Here is a 26,873-nt window from a genome sequence, read left to right on the forward strand (position 1 = left end):
GTGAACAGCCAGCTTCTTTGGCAATGAATGTTTGTGGCTTACCCTCCTTGTGAAGGGTGTCAATGATTGTCTTCTGGACAACTGTCAGATCAGCAGTCTTCCCCATGATTGTGTAGCCTAGTGAACCAAACTGAGAGACCATTTTGAAGGCTCAGGAAACCTTTGCAGGTGTTTTGAGTTGATTAGCTGATTGGCATGTCACCATATTCTAATTTTTTGAGATAGTGAATTGGTGGGTTTTTGTTAAATGTGAGCCAAAATCATCACAATTAAAAGAACCAAAGACTTAAACTACTTCAGTCTGTGTGCATTGAATTTATTTAATACACGAGTTTCACAATTTGAGTTGAATTACTGAAATAAATGAACTTTTCCACGACATTCTAATTTATTGAGATGCACCTGTATATATATATATATATATATATATAGATAGATAGATAGATAGATAGATAGATAGATAGATAACATATCTTGCACTTGTGGGTGTGACAAAAGTTTGTCAAATAAAATGTTCTTTAGAATGAGAATGCCCTCCTCCTAATACCACCAGCCACTACTGGCCATTTCATAAAAGGGGACCAAGCCTTCAAAATTTCCTGTCCCAACTTCCTATTTCAACAATTATATGTCAACACAGGAAAGAAAACTACACTCATTAAGCCATTTCAAGGGGTCTTTAACCATATGGCTACACCACCCATTTACACTGCAAATAATTTTTAGTCTCTGACGTGATTTCAAAGGTTCTTGAAAACATGCTTTAAAGAACTCTCCCTCATGAAAACACAGAAACATTTACACACTTACCTGAGTGCCTCTGTCCACTTCAGTTCAAGCTCCAGGGCCATCTTATCCATTTTAAGCTTCTCTTCCTCTTTGGTGGAGATGAGTTTGGCATCATGTTGTTGTTTCTGGGTCTCCATCTCTCCCTGAGGAAAAAGAAAGGGAGAGAGATGGAACATTAGCTATAATGAGCGATAAAGTGCACGACCCGTAATTGTGAGGCCACTCACAAAGCACTCAGGATGAGAGGGTGGGCCCCTTCTTTACTGACATCAATCAAAGCAGGGCCACGAGACAGAAATAAGATGGTCTCACTCATCCATTTTCATTTCTCACACACACACCTGCACTGACACACTCAAACGTGTCTGATTCATTTTGCATTGTCACTCAGAGAACCTGTTCTTCAGGTCAATGACAAAAGAAGAGGAATTGTGAAGGGCCAACTCTAATGAAGTGATATCACACAGAGCTTCTCTAAGGCCAGAAACACAGGTGGAAATAATTCATCAACCTATGTGAGTTAATAAACCATTATTGTCCCACACATTAAACAAGTATGTGAGAAGATATTTTAACACTGAAAAATTACACACATCTTATTTACCACAAAAAATTCTTGCATATTTATAGCAACTGACAGCACTTGGACATTTGAGTTGCATGACTTTGAAGAATGAAGACATATTCTCATTTCTCATTATTTTTGGAGGGATTGCTTTTGGAGCACAGACCTGAAGAGCTGTTAGAAGGTTGCTGGTCTCTCTGAGTCGGGCTCGTGTAGCATCCAGCTCTTCTAGAAGCTTCTTCTGTGCGTCCTTCAGACTGGCGATGTGTCCCTCAGCAGAGCCCAGACCCTGCTCTCCCTGTTTCACAAGCTCCTGGAGTCGACTCACCTGAGGAACAGAAGACATTACTTGTCTTTTAGCAGATGTTTGATCTTCAGTTGTTCAGAGGCATTATTAAGGCCCCTGCACACATCCTATGAAATCGAAGAATGAACAGGTGTGACATCATTTAGAACAAAATCTGGCCAAAATGAAGGTATTTTTGAGTTCATTATGGTGTTTTTTTATTTTTTTTATTAGCCTTCAAAAGGAATTAAATCTACTCAAATACTCTTAAGTGCCCATTCACTCTGTTGTTTGATATGCTGCTACATTTATGTGCCATCTTCAGCTGAAAATATTCACACACCTGCCCAAAGTAAGATATGCCTCTCTTTCCATCATTCTTTTGTCTGTATTCTACCTATTAATACTCTTTTATACACCCATCTTTGCATTTAATGTCAGTATCATCATAAATTACGATAACAGATTGTAACAGTGCATATTATGGCCATGTAGAGAATGTTAGAGCATTAGCGCCATGAATGCAAAAGGTAAACATTACAAATTACACATTATCAACTGCATTTATATTACTTTAAATCAAAATCAAATAGTTAACACAGCTTCTTTTAGTGATCTTGTATGAATTATACTCATAGAATGAGGCATGAAGTCATTGATAACACATTTTAATTTCATATTAGTTGATGTTTTACATGTAGTTTTGAGTGTCCTCATATTTAAATGTACCTCTAAATGCCTCCCCAAGCAGCATGGCTGGTGTCTAAATGTTTGCAAACATTCAGCTGTTCAGTTGCTCAGCTGTTTCAAACTTCTTTTTGGCTCTGAGCGAAGATGCACTTCACCGTAAGTGGGCCGGGGCCTTAATAATGGGGAGGTGGAACTTAGAATCTATGCGATTTATAGGTCACACGTACATGGATTTAAACCTGCAACCTTTGAATTAAGGACAACTCAACCTCCAAGGCTAACTAAAATGAATATCTCCCAACTCACACAGGTCTCACTAATAATAAATCAACTTGATAGTCTCTATAGTTCTGCTCTAATCCCTAGAGAGCTGTCTCACTGTATACGGTCTACATAGACAGCTAACGTCTAAGGCAGCATCCAAACTCCCAGGGGGTCCACAGAAAATTTCAGAGAAAAAAAAAGTGTAAAAAAAGTAAATATTTACAGAATTAGACAGAATTACAGAAAAAAAAAAGAATTTCTAAATTAATTTGAATTTATTTGAAAAATTTTATCTTCAGATTTATACATCTAACAGTACAGATAATACTTTCCAGCAGGGTCGTAACCACAATATACATCCTCCCCAATAATCAGATATGGCCAGATTGTCCCCCCAATAATTGATATCCTTGTTGCTGTTCTGCTGCAGTCCATTATGCACCACTGTTTAATTGTCATTAAGTTGTTGCAAGAATCAAATAATGGTTTAAAAAATCGATGAAGGCGGGACTCAAATTTAAGAAGCTGAGTGGGAACCTCGTGAATTATTCCAGCGCCACACAGCATGCACACATCAGTGTCAGCAGTTCAGGTTAAGAGTGTTAATGTCATGTAAGATGTCAGAATATAACTAAACATGCAATATTTGCCCACTGTTTTATGATTGAAATGTTGTACAGACCGACGGTAATTTCCAAGGTTGCAAACTATTCACCATTTGGCGAACTTTGCCGTTTTGAATTATGTCACGTACAGTACGTGATTTGTATGTCGTTCATGATTTTGAATGTGAAAACATTAACGGAGCAGTTTTCAGTGAATCAGGCTTATGACAAAGAGTGAATGTGTGTATATTGTAAAGGAATTGAATGAATGTGATTATCTGGCAAGTTTCTGAAGTACCTTTTTTAGAAAATTCACTTGATTTTTAATTCTAACATTTTGATTCTATAATACAAAGTAGAGCGTTTTCACCCTCAGATTAAAACTAGAACATGGTGTGACTTGTGACTTGTGGCTTCAATTGAGTTTTTAGGTTGTGGCAAGGACAGTGTCATATATTTTTAATGCAAATATTAGGTAATCATTTAAAATCAATTTAAGATTTTCTAAATAATTTCTTTGACTTTAATTCAGAATTTTGTACAGCATCTCCTAAGAGTCTTCTTTTAAAAGGGACCATTTTATTTTGAGGATGAGCCCCCAGTTAAAGGAGTAGTTCACCTAAAAATGGAAAATTTACTCTGTCTACTCACCCTTGTGTTGTTCAAAACCCACATGCTACTTTTTCTTGGAACATAAAAATAGATATTTTAAGCATCTCTATTCCATAGAATAACAGTTTATATTAAGCAGGCGCTGTCGAGCTTCATAAAGGACAAATACTATAAAGTGTAATTAAAGGTTCAGTATAAAGACATCATAACAGTAGTCCATATGACTTGTGCATTATATTCCAAGCTTTCTGGGGCCACACACCAGCTTTGTTTTATATGAACTACTTTATATTTATGGTATATTAATAATTATTATTTTTTTTTGGACCTTGACAGTAGTGCTCAATATGAACTGTTTTTGTATAGAAAAGAGCAGCGTTCAGGTTCTCGAAGAAAAAATTGTGTTAAGATTCTGCTGGGGAAAAAAATACAATGAGGGACAAATTGATCATGGCAGTAAATAATTTTGTGTATTTTCTTTTTGCTTGCCAGCTGACACAGTCATATCATTTTACAGATACATCAGTGATGAAAAGAAATTCACATTATATTCATCTTTTTGTTGATACAACACAAAAAAGAAAGAAAAGATGACTAAAACAGGCAAATTGCTAGCAATGTAGACACAGTGGTAGTCTTGTACTGTGTGAACTTCTGCGCGAAAAATGTATTATCTTTTAAAACCAAAAATGATAATATTTTGGGTCTTTATCGCATTTAAAGCCTTTATTTAGAAAATTATTGCATTCAGCGCCTTTACTATTTTAAAGGACCAAAGAGGACCATTATATTTGTGACCTCAACACAACCCAAAATGGTTTGGTCCCCCCCAATGTTCAAGACATGGTTACGGCCTTGCTTTCCAGATAATATTTTAATAATTTATTTTGGCTCAAGTACAATGACAATACAAAAGACAATTATATTAGTTTGCAAACATGTTGTCTTCATAAATATATAGCTGCCTTTACACTTCAGGAAGTGGGTCTCTCGCAATGTGATCATCCTATTTTGGGGTCCTTGGGATAAAAATGTGAAAAACCTGCCCTAACTGAAATAGAACCTCATAAGTGACTGATCTGAGATGTTCTTCATGGGCAACAACTATAAGGAAACAATAAGGGAATGCTACTGTTAGCTTTGTAGGTGTTCGAATGCCAACAAAGAAGTCTTAGCAAACAAACTGCAGAGGATAATCAATGCTATGCTAACGTGTGCTAAACAGAATTTATTATAATGTAATGTAGGAACCTATAATGCATTTTATTTAAAAAAAGGAAGGGAGCCATAGGACGATGCAAAATTCCGAATTTCCGACTGGAATGGAACGCAATAAAACACTCACAGTTAATTCCTGCAGAATAGCTGACTTTAGCATGTTGCTAAACTAACTTGATGCTCGAATATGCATACAAATACCAGCACAAAGCATTTTTCTTACAATAAATTTCAATACTGATTAAAATACACTTGAATAAAATGTTTAATTGAGCTAGTTGTCGTTCATTTTGGCATTGCCTTAAAACAAGGTAACTTACAATGAAGCATAATATTCTGGCTACTGATTAGAACAGCCTTCACCTCAGGAGTACATGTAAATACTGTATGTTGCCTAGATGGGTAGTTCACTACATTTTGTAACAGAGCTTATGTTTTGTCTTTGTTTTAATTTATGCTAGGCAAACATGGCTATTAAATATGACTCAAAAGCAAATGAAACCTGGCTAAATTGAATGGTAGGGCAATAATCAGTGATGAAGCATCTCTTCAGGGGTCTCCTTGGCCCAATTGCAGCTGTAGCCAAATGATACGGGCCCCAGCCAGATTCATGTATCAAGAGCCCATTAAAACACACTGAGACTAATGAGATAATAAACGCACAGCAACAAATTTAATCACTTCATCCCTCTGCCTCGGCATTTTCGACAAACTGCTAAAGAACTTTCACAGAAACAACGTTATAGGGTTTTGGGATGAGTGGACGTTACTGAACAATACAGCATATTCAGTACAAATTTTAGTTTTGTGAGAAATAAACAACAGGGGTTGCAGCCAGAGATAATTTTTTGAGAACTATTCCATGAAACTAAGTCTTCAGAGCTCACGTTACCTCACTGTTGGCTATGTTGAGTTTGGCAGTGAACTCCTCTCTCAGCCTGTCCAGTTCTTCACGTAGAAGGCTCTTCTGTTCCTCGAGAGACTTGCTTTCCTTATCAAACTGCTCCTCCATCTCCTAAAAAGCCAACAGAACATGTTGGTTACAAATGATGAAAGCTAAGAAACATGGCAGAAACAAATAAGATGACCACGTTTATCTGTGCTTATCTTTGTTTGAGGAACAGCTCGAGTCTACCGCTAGCTTTATTACTTCACATTTTAATCATGATAAGAATCTTTTTTTGTGCCGTGGCATTTTGAAGGCATTACCATCTGTAAATGTAATTTTAAACTGACGTGTGTCAGTGTAGTGCCTAAGGAAATCCAGCAAAATAAGACAGCTACATTTAGAAATGCAAAGACAAGGCTTGAAAAGAAATTAATAACTATATCTTTCATAATAAGATTATGCAGCTTTCCCGGAACCTTGTAGAAGGAAAATAATAATACAGAAACTAATCATAGCAATCCAGTGACATTTACAGAATAAAATGGAATTTTTGATTGTGTTATGCCCACCACAGTCTGATGATACAATGTGCTTTATTATAATGTTTGCAATCCAGCACAGTATTGATATTGATATTAAAACATTCTAAAAATTCCAAGCATTAAACATCAGCAATTAATTCAGCCCGTTAAGCCAGGTGCGCACTGTATGATTTTTGCCACTTCACGTATATCAGTAACCAAATGAAAGCTGTTTTTTTTTGTACATGGATTGGGTCACCTAAAAAATCAGCAAGTGTGAAACAAGTTGACATGAAAGAGAAAAGCAATATAAGTTAATGAAGTAAAGATAAGAGACAAGATTATCGCTTCCAATCCTTTCACTTATCACAAAAAGCAGCTGCAAGCTCCTTGCACATGTTGATCAAAGTCCACATCAAATCAAATCACCTCACTTATGTGTATATTCATACACATTACCCAAAAGTACACAGGCTGAAAAGCTTAGGCGTTTGAGAGCGAGTGGGCTTCTAAGAGAAAGAGGTCTTCAGTAAGCCTGTTTAAAAAAAAATTATGGTTTGCACAGACAAACCAATGCTGGTATCTGTGCATAATTCACTCTATCCTCAATTCCAAGCACACAAATACGCAAATAACACCTCTTGAATGTTTTAGTCGTGACTTAAGGCATGTGTTAGGATAGTAAAAATAGATGTTGTAATCCATGTCAAATAAAATAAAAACTCCTTCCCACAAAATTAAAAAAATGGTAAAGCAGGGATAACTGTAGCTGCTCATTAAATGTAATATCGGTATTAAGATAATGTCATATAAGGCATGTTTAATGTGCTATAGGGCTGTTCAGACCCAACGCGTACTTGTGCTAAATAAAGATGCAGCTAGTGTTGGTGAGAAACTAACTAAAAGTAGCAATGCTACAAACTTAGTTTTTACTTCACCTATTTTTACAAGTGTAGTGTAGCTTTGCCAGTAAAGAGCCAAGAATTTTTCAATGTAGCTCTGCGAAATCCAAATAATTTAAGAGACGATTCACTCAGATTTAACATTTGAAACTACAATTCATTTTAGTGAGTTGGTTCGTTCGGTTGCTTTATGTACTGTAAATGAACTAGTTTACATAAATGTTCACTAAAGAGACTTATATCTTTAAGAAGAAATATATAAAAGAAAAATTAAGTTAATTGCTGCTATATTTTGACCCAGTTATATAAAATAGGGTGTTTTCAAGTTTTATTAGTTAATACATAGTATAAATGTGCATGGTAAATTTAATGTAGTCACCCAAATTGTTTAATGTCAGCCTAATAATAATAATAATAATAATAATAAAAATCTAGGGGCCTGGGTAGCTCAGTGAGTAAAGAAGCTGTCCACCACCCCTGAAGTCACGAGTTCAAATCCAGGGCATGCTGAGTGACTCCAGCCAGGTCTCCTAAGCAACCAAACTGGCCTGGTTGCTAGGGAGGGTAGAGTCACATGGGGTAACCTCCTCGTGGTCACTATAATGTGGTTCGCTCTTGGTGGGGCATGTGGATTCTAAGGATTCAGGCCATGAAAAGAAACTTGTACTGAAGGAAGTAGCAGTGGCACCAATATTGGACATGCTGGTGAGTAACAAGTGTAATTCTAATGTTTCATCTGCCTGTGTTTGTTTGATATGTAAGGGAATGGTATAGTCAGTCATTTTATTGCAAAATAAACCATGATCATGTACTCCAAAGGGAAGCGGATCGTGCTTATAACATGGTTACTTACCAAAGAAATACATAATTCCTCACGAAACAGTGATTTGAGATTAAATTATTTAAATATGGCAGAAGAATGATGAGCGCAATGGAAAACAATGGTGAAGTACTGTATATGGTAGTAAGACTGCCTGTTTTCTCATCTGTTTCGTTAAAGCCACGATGTCCCGCATTTTGGCCGAAATGAATGCATCGGGATGCCCATTTTCCCATATTTAAGCAGCAAATTTTATAGAGGGAGACCCCCTCCCCCGGTCGACTGGCGAATCATTTGAGGATGATTTCCCAGCCGGCAAACATCGCATATTTCCTGACATGGGATGCGTATTGAAGCCGGGAGATCAAACAGGGGAATCCTCGGATGAACTGTCCCTTATTACACACTCCCTACAGCTAAAAACACATTTATTAACCCTTCACATTCACAGCTTGTTTTAGACTATTTTCGCTGTCTAAATAGTGTTATTTTATCACCAAATCTTGTATGCCTGATAATTATTGGGGAGAAAGAGTGTGACAGTTTTGTTCAGTTTTCTATTGTTATTTCAGTCGAACAACTGTTGTAGTTTGATTGTGTGCTTTACATCAAATGGGACATATGTTCATATCAATGACTGACTGGACTGAGTGCTCTTAGGGTATTTAGTAAATCGCTTGCACGTTTTCATTCTTTCATTCTTGGAAAATACAGTTCTGCACTTGTTATAGCAGGAGGGCTTTTACTTTTCAATGATGTTAGCCAGTCATAACAGTGGGTGTATCTTAAAGGTGAAGTACACAGAACACCAAGCGTTTCAGACAGAGGGCCAAACACAAGGTAGAAAAAGTCATGTAAAACTACATTTTGATTGATTTTTGTACAAAAAAGTGTACTAACATTATAAGTAAACCTAAAGGAAGAACAGAAAAAAAGCATGTCATGACCCCTTTGACTTCCTACGGCATCTAAAAAACCTGGCGTTCCAGCACAAGATGATTAAAAAGAAAAAAAAAGAAAAAAGAGAGACAGGAGCAATGATCAAAGACGTCCATCTAGCCCATATTTACAAAATAAAGCTACAGTTTGAAAGTAGCTTCCCCAATACTGAATGCAGCGCAACAAATATAACAGAATGCAGGTGTCTTGAGACACACTTTTAAATACTATAGCTCCTTTTAACTTAATACGGCACCTAACAAACCTGGCACTCCTGCACGAGACGTTGATAAAACAGCAAGACTGATCAAAGATGTCTGTCTAGCCAATGTTTACATAATAAAACAACCGAAAAACAGTACAGAAGGACGCAATAACGTGTTCGATGTGAATGACCTCTAATTCCTCCCAAAATAACGGACAGTTTTAGTAACTATCAGCTACAACAAAAACCCTGTTTTGAGTGAGTTAAGTAAAAAACAAGTAATATTTTTAAAAAAAAATGATTCATACTGTATCTCTCCAGCAAAAATTAAACATGATTTTGTTTTTTGTTTTTTTCAATTCTGAGCCAATTTAATAAATAATGCAATTGACATGGGTAATGACAGCTTATACGTCAAAGATGTTTGAGACTAAATTTCAGAGGTTTGGGTTAAACATTTTCTGAATTAATAAGCCAAAACCAAAAAGTTCTATCCTTGCTAAACACTGCACACACTTGATAAGATTCTCACCTACAGCAACTCTTTCCTGTGGAGGCCTTCTAAATAAAGGGTCTTCCAAAGTTTCAGGGACTATCATCAGAGAAGTGAGTCACCAACCCCACTTTTGGACACACACTACAAACTAAGTGTGCTCTGCAAAAGACAGATCAAGAAAAAAAGAAGACGCGAGTGGAAGAGCTCTAGGCTTTATCCAAAATAGAACATGAGTATGGTCGTCACACTCTTTCTTTACTAGGCTGTGAGTTAGTGCCACATTCTAACGAAGGCCACTCATTGATTATTCATCTGCTCCTCAATTTTTCAGTCTCCATTTCCATTTCTGAGATCGCCGGGCACTATGGTGTAAGAAAGATATGGCCAAAGCTTCTATGCTGTTATGAGATTAACCGTTTACTGCTGTGACAGCACCAGGGTCATCCACTGGCACAAAGGTTCCCTACGAAGGGTTGTACAGGTTTGACAGCGAGCGATAATGGCGGAACAGGGTGGATTTGGACAGGTTTAATCTATATTCTGTCACTGTGGAATCTGGGATCAGAGATAGGCAGTGTCTTTGGAATTGAATACTAAATTTTTATTTACTACATATTACGTAGTATACACCATACACTGTAAGTCCTTACCTGATTCTATGTTAAACATACTATGATTTGAGATGCCCTAATCCTAATGTTGCATAATAAATAGTACAGATAGTATGCTTATTGAGATGCAGACCACGATTTAAATGTAAGTGTGGAATTTCAGCAACACAAATCTGAATTGTATACTTCGAAAATCCAACATAAATAGTACACCATCTGTGCACCTTACTATACATACAACATTCTATTTTCAGCATACTATGATTTCAGATATACTATTAATTTTTGCATACTATACAATACAAATAATTTGCAAATTGAGCAACCTAGTCTCATGGAATGAACATTACTCTAACAAAATTGCTCTTTGAAGGGACAATAAAGATTTACAACTACTACTTACAAAATTTTTGGAAACATGAGTATTACATGCCGCGTTCTACATTTCGCCGCAATTTCCTGGTGAAATTAACACTACAGGCTCTACAACAACTGTGCGTTTTTTTCACTTTCACAAAAATTTCGAGTACAACAACTGATTATGATTTTAAAAACACTTATTTTTGCACTTTTACACACACACTGCTATGTTATGATATTAAAACACTTGTACTCTTATGCATCATTTTAAAAATGATATATTTTAACAATTGTGTTACAGACCCATCTATATTTACACACTATTCCTTTGGGGTTAGCTTCTGCAGCAGTTCACCTAATAAAGTGTTGGACTTTGGTTTTGGAAGACCGAGGTTTGAGCCCAGTCAAGCACACATGCTGACACGTTAACGAAAGTGTCATAGAAGCGACATGAAATGTTGTGGTTGCTTCAAGAAATGTGCTTTTCATGTCACATTTGCTTTTAGGACACTATCGTTTAGGTATAGGTGTTGGTTAAGGGTATGGATGTCTGTTTTGTTCACCTCTCATTCTGTATGCTTTTAGGACACTATTGGTTGGGTTAAGATTAAAATTTTTGGTTTGGGAGGTACGTTTTACTCATTAAAACCTTTATCTAACATTCACCTTTAAAACCTTGTCTGATTGCGATACTATTTCACTCGCTTTTGGCGCCCCTCGCTGGACATTTCACTGGGAAACTGCAGCCAAGAGAAGCAACACTGCAAATAACATCAAGTGTACTTTGTCTTACTGTACATGGAGATTTATTTTTGTTTACTTATTATTAACTTAAATATAGTTTATAGTCAAAACAAATAATAATAAAAAAATAAAAAAATTCCAGTGCAGAAGTAGCAATCCAAAGTATTTAGATTATGTTACTGACCTTGAGTAATCTAACTCAATATGTTACAATTTACATTTTACAGCATGTATTCTGTAGTGGAACACATTTTAAAACAAACCCTCCCAACCCTGTATATAGAACAGACAGTTTGCAAAATGAGATGCAGCCCATGAGTTAAAGGTAAAGAGTACAATTATTTCACCACTAGTGACACCATAGTATGCCATTTATGCACCTTCCATACTATGTTGTATTTTCAATATATTATGATTTGAGATGAACTAATTCTAATTTTGCATACTATATAGTACAGACAATATGCTAATTTAGATGCAGCCCATGATTCAAATTTTAGGTGTGTAATTTCTGCGCCTTTCATACTACATACTACATACTATGTAGTAAATCATAATTTTTCGAAATATTACACACCATCTTAAAATATTGTGAGGAAGATAAGTAAAGAAAACCAAGGGTTCAACATATACACACACAAACATTCAATCGCTGGCATGAGTCAATGTCCTCATTAAACCTCAGCTTCAGTGACCTGGAAATTAAAGCACACCCAGGGAACAATGCAACTGCTGGGCACACTCTCAGAAATGAAAGAACACACTGCTGCTCTTTCACATTCAGCCAATGATCCATTGTGTGTGCGTGATTTATAATTACAAAAAGATTAAGTAGTCATAAGAGATTCTGAGATGGATGTGTCGGCCTGCTGGCAGCTGCCTGTTTTGGGAGAGGGTGACAGATTGCGCTACGACTGAGTCAATCCTTGCAGCTTTGTTGCTTTGATTTCATATGCTATCGGCTCAAGAAATCAAAACAGACAGTTTAGTCATGACATTTTCATGCTTGTCTCTGCTGATGAATGGTTTTGATTTCAGTTTGTGGAATTGGGCTGTGTTCAGGCCCCCCTGACACAGAAAAGTGTCGCACATTTCCACAGAATTGGAACTTGCATTGATAAGTGCGAAAAACAACAAGCTTTTCTTGAAGAGCTTGTGATCATGCAGTGGACGTCAAGATTTTTTATGAAAAATGAATATACAGTATATATGCAATTATGTTATTCTGAATATAGCCCTCATCATGCATAGCACAAGAGGGTGTGGAAAATATTAGCCCCAAAGCATACACAGATGCTGAAAACCCAATAGTAAATATTGGGTTGTTTCTCACCAAAACCTAACCTATGCCTTTAGAAGACTTGAAAGGTGATGCACAAGTTGCATGGACTGTTTTTTTTATTTGCTGGGTCCTTTTTTTAAGCTTTAAAGTGAGGCACAATCCACTGTATTTACAAAATGGACTGTGATATTCATTAAAACATCTTTTGTTTTCCACATAAAACAAGAAAAGTCATTCAGCTTTGGAATGACATGAGGGTGAGTAAATTATTACATTTTTATTTTTGGGTGAGCAATTCCTTAAAATATTTATGCTAATTTGATAATGCTTCAAACTACCCATGAAAGTTCACCACTCTCAGCTCAGTTAAAACATTTTACTATATTTAGATCCGTTCCACAGAATTTTTCCAGAAACTTCCACAAGATTTTACCCCAAATCAGCAAATAAATGCAGAAATTAAGTGTGCCGATTCAGTCTGAGCCTGTTTATGTCTTTCATTTTGTGTTATGGCAGCAGGAATAGCAAGGTAAAACAATAAAGAAGGAACGTATCCTCGTCTGGGACACCTTGAACAGGGCAGACAATGAGAGATGGAGGCAGGGCGGAGCGGAGGTTAGATGAATTTTCACTGTTGTGCCTAACGAGGCATGGATGGCAAGCTGGGTATTGCTCTCTTCCTCTCTACCAAGCCTCCTGGTGCTGGCGCACCTGCCCTCTCTCTCTCTCTCTCTCACACACACACACACACACACACACACACACACACACACACACACACACATTAAAAAAAAGGTTCCAATTACAACCAAAAATGGAATTTCAGCTTGATTACATTTAAGAACTTTGTACAAGTTGGTACAAAGGAGGACTAAGTGACTATGATATCAGGAAATCAGTAATACATTTCTTAATTAAAACATAAAAATGCAAATAATTCAAATGTTGATATATATATATATATATATATATATATATATATATATATATATATATATATATATATATATATATATATACACACACACACACATACACACACACAAACAACAGTTAGTTCCGGTCCTCAAATCTGATTGATCTGAGAGATGTTCCATGAGTATTATTTTATTTTATTTTTTTACATTACATATGTTAGCCAGCAGGTGGTGGCAAAAGATAATTTTGTGTGTAATATGAGCCAGTTAGGTGACGTGAAGTGAATACGCGTCAGCCAGTGTTTACATACAACAGCACTCCGTGATTGCTTGTATTACTTCTATATTGCTAAAGCTAGAAAATAGCTTTAAATGGCATTAAACGAACAACTTCAGCATTACGGCTCATCACAGCTAAGAGACACAACAGACTAATTAATTACACAACTCAAGGCGCTTACCTCTTACCGGACTTTCCACATTGGAGAAGACGTGCTGTTTAAAATGGCGGAGGAGATTGCGGTTTCTATAGTGAAAGACTCTTGCGCACCGGCTACCGCGAAATAGGGAGAAATACCCCTGCTTGTACAGCTATTTTTCCACTGAGAAAGCTGATCTTCAGAAAGCTGACAGCATCTCTGCTTGGGCGTGGCAACAGGTGATCGCACACGCTCCATCTCTCTCTCTCTCTCTCTCTCTCTCTCACACACACACACACACACACACACACACACATCCTTGTTTATCCAAGAACTTGTTAGAAAAGGACAAGCCGTGATACTATTTCTGAAGTGACATTTTTGAATTACTAACGAAGGCTTGGATGCATTATTTGGTTTGAACCAGCAACGACAGATTCTGATACATCACGTAAGAAAGTAGTTCCATGCACAAATGCATTTTTATGACCGTACTCATTTTTTCCAAATTTTTTAAATGTACTTGTTCATTGAACTGTTGTATATAAGCAATATCACACTCGCAATCATGCTATATGGCCCTAAATCACAGCAGTGCTGATGTAGGGCCATATCGCATTCTTGCTCGTGTGATATTGCTTAAATATATACATATATATTGTAGAGCCGAGGAGGGCGGGGCCGGGCTGGAATGACGCACGCCCGGTCCCCAATCAGCCTGATGGGGCGTGCGAGGGATAAAGGCGGCCGGCGACGACAGTTCGAGAGAGAGAGAGAATTACAGGCAACTGTACTGTGTGTTTATGGTTGTGTGTTTTTTTGGTTAAGTTGTTTATTAAACTATTATTTATATTCTTAAGCCGGTTCTCGCCTCCTCCTTTCCACTGAACCCCCTTACACTGGTGCCGAAACCCGGGAAGGAGGAGGGATTCCCGTTGCAGAGTCCTCGACACTGCCGTCCACCCAGGGGAGCGCCGCTGCCATCCGACCGGGGACGGAGTAGCCCGACCACCCGGACACGGGGAACAGCCGCCGTCCGCGAGGCGAGTGGGGACGGGACTCCCCGACCGCCTGGAGCGAGGGAGCCGCTGCCGGGGGTGGAGGAGTGCCCTGCCATCCTCTGGGAACGCGGAGGGGTTGAGAGAAGACCGCCGTCCGCGGGGGGAGGAGGGAAGCGACTCCCCGACCGCCTGGAGTGGTAGGGCCGCTGCCAGGGGCGGAGGAGTGTCCCCATGGGACGCCGGGAACGCGGAGGGGCGTTCTGGCTGCTGGGGGTCGGAGGTCTGACTCCGGTCCGCCCGGGGAGGAGTGGCTGCCGTCCGCCTGAGAGGGTGGAGGAGTGATCCAGGACCACGCGACGGCGCATCAGAGAACCGGTGAGTTTCTTTTTCTCTCTCTCTCCCCTCTCTCTCTGTCGCTCTGTGTTGGCCTTTCCCTCGCCTTTTTTGTTTTGTTGTTGTTTTTCCCCTCCTGTCTCCTCCCAGGTCGAGGAAGGCGGGGATGACCCGCCAGCAGTCGGGGCGCAAAGCACGCCCCCCGGAGAGGAAGGGGGGATGTATGTCATGCCGGGGGCTCCCCGGCCTGAGGCAACGCCGGGAGGAGTGTAGAGCCGAGGAGGGTGGGGCCAGGCTGGAATGACGCACACCCGGTCCCCAATCAGCTTGAGGGGGTGCGCGAGGGATAAAGGGGGTCGGGGACGACAGTTCGAGAGACAAAGAGAATTACAGGCAGCTGTACTGTGTGTTTATGGTTGTGTGTTTTTTGGTTAAGTTGTTTATTAAACTATTATTTATATTCTTAAGCCGGTTCTCGCCTCCTCCTTTCCACTGAACCCCCTTACATATATATATATATATATATATATATATATATATATATATATATATATATATATATATATATATATATACACACACACACACACATATACACACACACACACACACATTGGTGGCCAAAAGTTTGGAATAATATACAGATTTTGCTGTTTCAGAAGGAAATTGGTACTTTAATTTACCAAAGTGGCATTCAACTGATCACAAAGTATAGTCAGGACATTACTGATGTAAAAAACAGCACCATCACTATTTGAAAAAAGTCATTTTTTATCAAATCTAGACAGGCCCCATTTCCAGCAGCCATCACTCCAACACCTTATCCTTGAGTAATCATGCTAAATTGCTAATTTGGTACAAAAAAATCACTTGCAATATATCAAAACACAGTTGAAAGCTATTTGGTTTTTTAAATGAAGCTTAACATTGTCTTTGTGTTTGTTTTTGAGTTGCCATAGTATGCAATAGACTGGCATGTCTTAAGGTCAATATTAGATAAAAAATGGCAAAAAAGAAACAACATTCTCTAGAAACTCATCAGTCAATCATTGTTTTGAGGAATGAAGGCTATACAATGCTTGAAATTGCCAAAAAACTATTTCAGAAGATTTCAAACAAAGGTGTACACTAAAGTCTTCAAAGACAAAGGACAACTAGCTCTAACAAGGACAGAAATAGATGTGGAAGGCCATATGTACAACTAAACGAGGATAAGTACATCAGAGTCTCTAGTTTGAGAAATAGACACCTCGCATGTCCTCAGCTGACAGCTTCATTGAATTCTACCCGCTCAACACCAATTTCATGTACAACAGTAAAGAGAAGACTCGGGTGCAGGCCTTATGGGAAGAATTGCAAAGAAAAAGCCACTTTTGAAACAGAAAAACCAAAAGAAAAGGTTAGAGTTGGCAAAGAAACACACACATTGGACAACAGATAATTGGAAATAAAGTGTTATGGATCTTAACCCCATTGAGCTTTTGTGGGATAAGCTAGACTGTAAGGTGTGTGAGAAGTGCCCAACAAGACAGCCACATCTATGGCAAGTGCAACAGGAAGTGTGGGGTGAAATGCCACCTGAGTATCTGGAAAAACTGACAGCTAGAATGCCAAGTATCTGCAAAGCTGTCATTGCTGCACTCAGAGGATTCTTTGATGAGAACTCTTTGAAGTAGTTATTTTTATTTTTTTTTCAAATTGTAATAGTAATTTTCATGTTATTAATGTCCTGACTATACATTGTGATCAGTTGAATGCCACTTTGGTGAATAAAAGTACCAATTTCTTTCCATAAGAGCAAAATCTGTACATTATTCCAAACTTTTGGCAGCCAGCGTGTATATATATATATATATATATATATATATATATATATATATATATATATATATATATAAAACAAAATAATACATTAATAAAACTTACATTAAAATTTTAAATTACATGCCAAAAATGCATTTGCCAAATGCTTGTCTCGTCTGTTGAGTTAAATGACAGATGAGACAAGCAGAAGTAGATGTTAGATGGCCTTTCATTGGACGGCTATCGGCAGTAGGAGCATGAGCAGTTGATGTGCTCCACAAAGCCTTTGCATTTTCATTTAAAAATGTATTTATATATATTTTTATATTGTTTATCTACATTTTAAAACATAAATTAAATGGTTTTAATTAAGTATATTTACTGTGAAAAATGCTTTATTAATTTATTATTTCATTGTTACATTTAACTACATTTTAAAACATGATTTTATTAAACGTGTTTTTAAATTGATTTCTTAATTTCATATTATGTTCAGTGACTAGTGTCACACCTAGTCATTCATAATGTATATTTTTTTTTTTTTTAAACAGAAACCAAAACACTGATCTGAAGCACCTATAATGTAACATCAAGTCAACTTTTTAATTCTCCAAAGAACCACATAGGCATATTTTAAAAAACAGATGAAATTGTGTTATTTGAGTCCTAATGTGTTGAGGGAAAAAAAGCACTAAATTAATTTGCATAAGTATTTCTATGTTCCTGTTCTTTTAAGGGTTAAAATGAAGACAATACATCAGTAGTGTAGTTGTCTATCACAATGGACACTTGTCATATTTGCGAGGTTGGAACACAGAAGTAAACTATAGCGGGGGAATCTTCAATAGCGATGAATGCTGAATTAACAGAGACCACAGCAAATATTATTTTTGCGTTCTCATTTGCTACCACATCAAAATATAAAATCCACTATTACAATCCCATGACTTAAAAAATAAATAAAAAATAGAGTGAGATGGATTATACCACTCCCAGCTATGTTGACTGGTCTTTTTTAATTAATGCCTTGCTAAAATAACTGAATAATGTGATAAATTTTCACTAAATAATTTGAAAAATTTTTAGATATAAAAAAGTTTGCTAAATAAACGGAAACAATTCATTACAGTCTGTAGAAAGACTAAAATGCAACTATATTTTGGATCTTCTACAGTCATACACGGTTTCATCTGATCAGAGCCTGAGCATGTGTAGAGAGAAAGGATCCTCTTGTGATTGTAAATTACTTATAAACATGTTGTGTATAAATGAGGACACATTTGAAATCCTTTATGTTAAATTATTACGTTGTCCAATCCTCTCCCAGTTCCTTCATCAACACTCGAGGTACGTCTTGTTTTTTCTCAAGGTGTCGCCTCACGACTACACAGCACGCTTCTCTTCAGCCTGAGCATAGCATAAAAACTGAAGTGCAATCATGCTGATAGCTCATCAGGACTGCTCTGAGAGTGTTTTAAGGTGTGTGTGTGGGCACAGGCTGACAGCATGTAGGTGTAGGTGTAGGTTCACTTACAGTCAGGACACGGTTCTTCTCTTTCTCTGCGATACTCTGGGTGTTCTCCAAAGCCACCCGGTGCTTTCTGGTGAGCTCTTCCAGTGCCCGGCTGTGGGTATCCTTAAAATGAGCAGTATCCTCTTCGTATTTGGCACGCAGGTTCATTAGCTCCTTCTCATAGATCTGCTTCTCCTCTCGAAGTGACTGTTGAAATTCAAGATAAATGTGTTAAGAGGGAGTCTGGTGCATATTGTTGAGGGACAGTGGCACCAAAAATTATTTGGACACCAAAATCACACTTAAAAATGTATGAATATCACTGCATTAAGTAACAAAATATCAAAGCAAGTGACATCTGCAAATAAATGATGCCAAAACATTTCTGAAATTACCAACTGGTGTTAAAGTTATGAATGTATAAAGTCAGTTCCCTTTAAGTTCACAAATGTGTCCAAGCAAAGCAACCACAGGTGTGGCTCAGCACAAAGTATGAACATGTTCCATTAATGTCTGACAAACTACAAAGTGTCAGAAAATTCGTTTTGAACAGTATATTCGGTAGAGATTTTTACATTATTTTCATGACAATTAAATGAGATTTTGTCACCACTTTACTGTAATGTGACAAAATAATAATAAAAAATAAAACAAAACAAAATAAAAATACTTTCATCATGACATTGAAAAAGAAAAAGATGAATTAAAATGAAAAAATGTGTGTGTCTGTGTGTCTGACGCTCACTATACAATACCATATATATCGTACGATGCATAAACAAACACATTATAGTGTAATTAAAAACAGGCAATGCAACATTGAGAGCTGCGGAACAGTCTCCTCCCGCGAGATGTGGCGCTGAGCGCTCACAGGAAAACAGAGCAACACACTCACAGTACATAGAGTAGGCAAGAAAATCGATGGCAAACGGCAAGTAGATTGTACTGTAGCGGTACAACTTGTCAGATTGGCCAAACAACGGTGTCATGTCCTGGTGCTACAGTACATCATATTGTTTTATTTGCGCTAAGGTGACCATACGTCCTCTTTATCCCAGACATGTCCTCTTTTTCGGTCCTGAAAAAGCATCCAGCTAGGATTTCAAAACTGGCTATAAATGTTTGGGGTTTGGCTTTCTTCATATTGCCGTGCAGTTAGGACTCTCATACGTTCTGTGTATTTGATACTTCGCACTAGTTTTTGTGTTCACGTGTCCTTGCGTGATTATTTTGACAGAGAGCAGCAGACTAAGGGTGCTTGGCTGCAGCCTCGTTAGGCTGGATATCTCGGCTGCCACGTCATCAAGCACCGTCGAAGGCCGTCTCAATTGTGAGGACACTTGGAAGGCGGCCTTGTTTCGTATCCTTCTTTGCTATATTTTGGAGGATGCATTGGGTGTATCCTTTGTGGCCTTCAATCACCCACAAACCTTTGCACACGTCCCAAATTATTTTAAAAAAGGGTGGAAAACGAGTTGCGTGACCGCGGAGGCGGAAACATTTATGATGCTCCTTACTTTTTTCTTTCTCACTTCAAGTTTTTATTCACATTTGCACCAAGACAATATGTAGAAAAATAAAAAATGCAAGTTGTTTAGACAATAAAACAAATTAGAAGATACAAAGCACAAATAAATATATACAATTAATAAAAGGGCAATTACATGAATTTGAAAAGCTTAAAAAGTTTTATAGTTTGTACAAGTCTAGGGTTCTGTTTTTTCATATTTGAAAGGGTTTAAATATAAATTCTAAGATCAGTGTTGCAAAATGTCTTATTTAAAGGCTTTTTTGAGTGACTCTGAGTGACAAATTAAGGGATAAAGGACATATTTATCATTTTCTGAAGTATATGGGTTTTCTAAACAAAGTAAAACATCACATGGTTCTAAGCTTATGGTTCGCACATGCACACTTACTAGACTGTCTCATTCTAGCATTGAGTGCTGAGGAACAGTCTAGCCTACAGCCTCAGAAGGACTGGTCTAGGAAGGACACAGCCTTACTAGGCTGCAGCCATCCATTTGAGAAGCACTCTAAGTGTGCAGTCTTTAAAAAAAAAAAATCTCTTTCTCTTTCTCTCTTGCCCGCCCGCTTGCTTTCTGTGCGCGCAGCCATGCACTGTATGTGTGTAGGCAAAATGCCACCAGAAGTGCCCTGCGCTCTCAACCAGAATCATAAATAACGTAATTTGTGGAAACAATTTTGACTTTGAAATATACTACTTATCAGGGAAACGTAAACAAATAGGATGGATAAAATAGACCATGATTACAATTTTACAACCCCTTCCTCTGATATTTGTAGTGCAACCTCTATACTTGACCTGTAAAGCTGGTACTTCAGTGCTAAAAAAATCAGAAAATACAAAAACAGAACACAGATCAGGCCATGTGAGGGGTGAAACAAGGATCTACATTCATTTTTGTAAACTTTTTTTAGATTTACACATTTCAAATGTATAAATATATTATACATTTTTAAATATATACGTTACAATAAATGTAATTTTTTTAAATATACAGTTGTGCTCAAAAAATTGCATACCCTGGCAGAAATTGTGAAATTTTGACATTGATTTTGAAAATATGACTGATCAAGCATGTCTTTTATTTAAGGATAGTGATCATATGAAGCCATTTATCATCACAAAATGATAAATGGCTCCTTTTTAAATCATAATGGTAACAGAAATCACCCAAATGTCCCTGATCAAAAGTTTACATACTCTTGAATGTTTGGCCTTGTTACAGACACACAAGGTGACACAAACAGGTTTAAATGGCAATTAAAGGTTAAATTCCCACACCTGTGGCTTTTTAAATTGCAATTAGTGTCTGTGTATAAATAGTCAATGAGTTTGTTAGCTCTCACGTGGATGCCCTGAGCAGGCTAGATACTGAGCCATGGGAAGCAGAAAAGAATGGTCAAAAGACCTGCGTAACAAGGTAATGGAACTTTATAAAGATGGAAAAGGATATAAAAAGATATCCAAAGCCTTGAAAATGCCAGTCAGTACTGTTCAATCACTTATTAAAAAGTGGAAAATTCGGGGCTCTCTTGACCAAGCCAAGGTCAGGTAGACCAAGAAAGATTTCAGCCACAACTGCCAGAGGAATTGTTCAGGATACAAAGAAAAACCCACAGGTAGCCTCAGGAGAAATACAGGCTGCTCTGGAAAAAGATGGCGTGGTTGTTTCAAGGAGCACAATATGACAATTCTTGAACAAAAATGAGCTGCATGGTCGAGTTGCCAGAAAGAAGCCTTTACTGCGCCAGTGCCACAAAAAAGCCCGGTTACAATATGCTCGACAACACCTTGACACGCCTCACAGCTTCTGGCACACAGTAATTTGGAGTGACGAGACCAAAATAGAGCTTTATGGTCACAACCATAAGTGCTATGTTTGGAGAGGGGTCAACAAGGCCTATAGTGAAAAGAATACCATCCCCACTGTGAAGCATGGTGGTGGCTCACTGATGTTTTGGGGGTGTGTGAGCTCTAAAGGCACGGGAATCTTGTGAAAATTGATGGCAAGATGAATGCAGCATGTTATTAGAAAATACTGGCAGACAATTTGCATTCTTCTGCACGAAAGCTGCGCATGGGACGCTCTTGGACTTTCCAGCACAACAATGACCCTAAGCACAAGGCCAAGTTGACCCTCCAGTGGTTACAGCAGAAAATGGTTCTGGAGTGGCCATCACAGTCTCCTGACCTTAATATCATCGAGCCACTCTGGGGAGATCTCAAACGTGCGGTTCATGCAAGACGACCAAAGACTTTGCATGACCTGGAGGCATTTTGCCAAGATGAATGGGCAGCTATACCCCCTGCAAGAATTTGGGGCCTCATAGACAACTATTACAAAAGACTGCACGCTGTCATTGATGCTAAAGGGGGCAATACACAGTATTAAGAACAAAGAGTATGCAGACTTTTGAACAAGGGTCATTTCATTTATAATTGTGCCATTCTGTTATAACCTACAGTTGAATATGAATCCCATAAGAAATAAAAGAAATGTGTTTTGCCTGCTCACTCATGTTTTCTTTAAAAATGGTACATATATGACCAATTCTCCAAGGATATGCAAAATTTTGAGCTCAACTGTATTAAATACAATGCATTAAATACACCCCCCACAGTGTCCTCTTTTTGGACAACTACAATATGGTCACCCTAATTTACGCATACATCTAAGTGCAAATCGGTGGATTTGTGAGTCAGAAACAGCAGCAGTAAGTTTAACAGCCGCCTCTCTCAACCGACACTGAGCATGACATGCACACCAAGATGCTCAACAACTTGAAGAGGGACTCAGCGGACCAGCGAGCACATGGGCCCAGAGGTATCTTAAAGCGCCCCTGCTCATAAGTTATGAGTCATAACTATCAAAAAACAGCTTATCCAAAAAACCGACAATGTAAGAAACCCGTGATTATATGAGACTTATATTTATCTGCTTTTGACTTTGAGAACAACACTTGCGCACGTTATAAGCCAGTAATAATGGCGGTAAAGTTTACCTGCAAAGTGAAACTGGGAAGAATTACGTGTGCTGATAGGTTTTTGCTCAAGTCGCTAAATAATATTGGATATATATATATATATATATATATATATATATATATATATATATATATATATATATATATATATAATAGAACTAGAGGTCAGGTTCCTCTCTTTTTTTTTTTCCAACACTAAATTACATTGAAAGGAGTTTTTTCCTTGCTACAGTCACTTCAGCTTGTTCACAGGGGGGCTTTCAGACAACAAGGCATGATTTTCTAGAAAGCTGCTTTGAAACTATGTGTATTGTGAAAAGTGCTATACAAATATAAATGACTAGAGTGTAGACAAACTTATTTTCTCAAGAAAAACATGAAAATTGAGATATTAGTTATATTAGTTTTTTTAAACAATCAAAGAAACATATGTAGTGTTGTTGTTTAAGTTACTTAGAGCTCTGCTTTATGTTGCCAATATCAGACACTTTTGTGGCATTTATTATTTAAAAGACATTTATGCCGAATCCTTGAATAAATTTGAGCTAAACATTTGTGGGTGCTCGTATCGTTTTATATCGTATGAAGCTATGCATCGTATCATATCGTGAAATTTGTGTATCGTTACATGCCTACTATCTATCTATCTAATTCAAGTAAACAATCATTTCATACTGACGGCATAAAGAATAAAATCAGTGCACAGCAGTATACAAAAGTCTAAAGTTCTTTTCACTTTCAGTTTAACATGACACAAAGCGAAATTAACTCTATATTATGGAAATGAAGGAATTCAGAGGCTATGGGGTTTTGAAAAGGGCACAAACAGAAACAGGTAAGGAACCCCTCACCGGCTGCTGTTCAGTAATGCTGTGAATCCAATCTAAGAGGATAGGAGTGACAGCAAAAAGACTCTTTCAAACCGCCATTGACATTTTCCACATTGAGACTGTGAAGCAACAGGCCGCAAGCAAATTCAGTTCCCATTATAAGACCTGAAAAGCGTCATCACAGTGAATCACTCTACAATTCTCTCCTGCTCTATCTGGTACATGTTGTCACAGTAACACCTAACTCAAGGCTATGTAACTAACAAAAGTCTCAACTGTGATGTGGGCAAAAAAAGAGAATGCTTGTTGAGACATTTTATTCAGAGAGAGTTATCCTGTAATTCTTTGATCTTCTCACTTTCAAAAAAAGTACTATGGTGGTACAGTGATGGTATCAGATGGTAATACCATATTACTTCATCTATACAATGTAGGGATGTGCAAAACTACATATTTTCAAAATCAACAAGCTGGCGGTTCACTAACTATTCTGAAGGAAGCCTTGTATAATTAGACTGATTTTTGGGTTCACCTGACCCCAAACAGACACCTGTCTTTGGAGCCGTTCAGCAGGGACGGATTAATGCATGGGCCTACTGGGCATTTGCCTAGGGCCTCCAACCAGCAGGAGGCTTTACATTAAAGTTAATTGTATTTATTTATTTATTTATTCAGTAACAGAACAATTTGTCATATGATTCATTTGGCAATTGTTATTAATTAATAATTGCCAAATAATAATAAATATGCCATATGCCGCTTAGTCAGAGCCCTCTGGCTTATTGGTGAGGGGCACTTAATTGAGCACTCAGCGACATGTTTTTTCAAAGTAAACAAAATAAATGGAAAAACCACAACCAGTGGTTTTCAAGTGAATCAATTTAAAGAAAAGTAAAAAAAATCAACTTTTTGTAGTTGCTATAAAAAGCGAACTGGTGAGAGAACTAAACTTTAATGACATTGTGGTAGACATTTCTTGAAGGAAAGCAATACAGAAACCCATCACATCAGCGAAGGTAAGAACACTGTTATTTTTACTGAGGTTGTTGAAATGTTGCTAGTGTTTAATGTACTGTATTGTCTTATGATAGCACGATCTGAAGAGGCTTTAAATCTATAGTGGATACTGATAATAAATGTGATAGTACATAAGCCAGTTTGTTGTCTTATTGTTAAAATGTGATGTGACGTGTACATTTTTCTCCGTCGCATATTCATGTCACTAAATGCTGTTTAAAGGGCGATACACGTAAACAATGTTGTGTAAAATGTGCTGCTACCAGTGGATCTTTGAAATCCATTCATCTACATTATATTCGATGAAAACAACGCGACGTGATAAAGATCGCTCTGATTGTATTATAATTAACAATGTCTACACTGCATGTGCACGACAGCACCGTTGAGATAAATGGGAGAGATCTTTGTCATGTCGTTATGTGCCATTCATTTCCTGAGTTTGCCCATTAAGGCATCCGTGCTCAGGGCATCCCGACATCTTAATCCGTCCCTGCCGTTCAGGCCAAATGCGTTCTAAATAAAAGATGAAGTGCAAGAATGGAACAGAATGCAGGTATCTTGAAAAGTTATTTTATCTTAAATGCATCTAAAAAAGGATGCCACTCCTGCACAAAACACTGAAAAATATCAGCGAGACATGGCGCAATGGTCAAAGACCAAAGACCGCAAACTAAGTGTTTAGTGTGATCATTTACTCACCCTCATGACATCCCAGAAGTGAATGACTTTTTGTGTTCTGTAGAATATTTTAGCTCTGTAGGTCCATACAATGCAAGTGAATGTTGGTCCAAATATCATATAAACGTATCATGAAAGTAATCCATACTCCAGTGGGTTAATCAATGTCTTCTGAAGCATTCCAATCGGTTTCAGGTGAGAACAAACCAAAATATTACTCCTTTTTCATTGTACACCTTGCCATTGCAGTCTCTAGGCACGATCATAATTTCAAGCTTGATTACACTTCCTAGTGCTGGCGCTATAGGAAGTGTAATCCAGTTTGAAATCATGATCACCAAAGAGACTGCTGTCAAGATTTATACAGTAGTGGAAAAAGAATTACGTTTTGGTCTGTTCTCACCCTAAACCGATTGGATCGATTCAGAAGACATTATGGAACCCACTGGAGATGTATGGATTACTTTATGATGAATTTATATGATATTTGGACTTTCCGAGTCAGTTCTGACTACCATTCTCTTGCATTATAAGGACCAACAGAGCTTAAATATTCTTCTAAAAATCTTAGTTTGTGTTCAGCAGAATAAAGAAAGTCATAAACATCTGGGATGGCATGAGGGTAAATGCTGAGAGAATTTTCATTTTTAGGTGAACTAATCCCTTTAAAGAAAACCATTTCATTTTTATGTTATTGTTAAATCTTCTTTTTTAGACAAAGATAGTGAAGGCTGAAGAGTCACAGAAAGTTTTTTCAGGTCTCCCCAATAGAGGAGGGACGATAACAAGATGACATTGAGCTGTAGATCACACTTGAACCTACATCATCCACATCACCAAAGCTCAACATGTCTGGAGCATGTGTGCTAACCACCAAAACTCTGCTTCTAAAACTGCTGAGAAAGATATTTTAGCAGCAAAACAAGCCAACATTCCTACAATCTGTTTATTGGAGGTTCTCAGCTTATTAATAATTAAACAAAACCTAAATGGGATTGGACAGCCAAAAAGCCTAATTGGGAGAGCAGATTGTTGCATGAAAACAGCGT

General features: G+C 37.6%; 1 protein-coding gene across 2 annotated transcripts in view; it reads right to left on the reverse strand.

The window, feature by feature from the left end:
• Positions 1-26,873, reverse strand: part of LOC127416039 (protein FAM184A-like) — a 172,765-nt gene that overhangs the window by 76,936 nt on the left and 68,956 nt on the right. For both annotated transcript variants that reach the window (XM_051655131.1, XM_051655130.1), the window contains exons 6-9: positions 18,806-18,991; positions 5,922-6,044; positions 1,521-1,682; positions 811-932 (exon numbers count right to left, since the gene is read on the reverse strand). In XM_051655131.1, the coding sequence (XP_051511091.1) occupies positions 811-932; positions 1,521-1,682; positions 5,922-6,044; positions 18,806-18,991 (593 nt within the window). The remainder of the gene's footprint in view (positions 1-810; positions 933-1,520; positions 1,683-5,921; positions 6,045-18,805; positions 18,992-26,873) is intronic.

Source organism: Myxocyprinus asiaticus, chromosome 25 (genome assembly GCF_019703515.2).
Source record: "Myxocyprinus asiaticus isolate MX2 ecotype Aquarium Trade chromosome 25, UBuf_Myxa_2, whole genome shotgun sequence".
Classification (NCBI taxonomy): Eukaryota; Metazoa; Chordata; class Actinopteri; order Cypriniformes; family Catostomidae; genus Myxocyprinus; species Myxocyprinus asiaticus.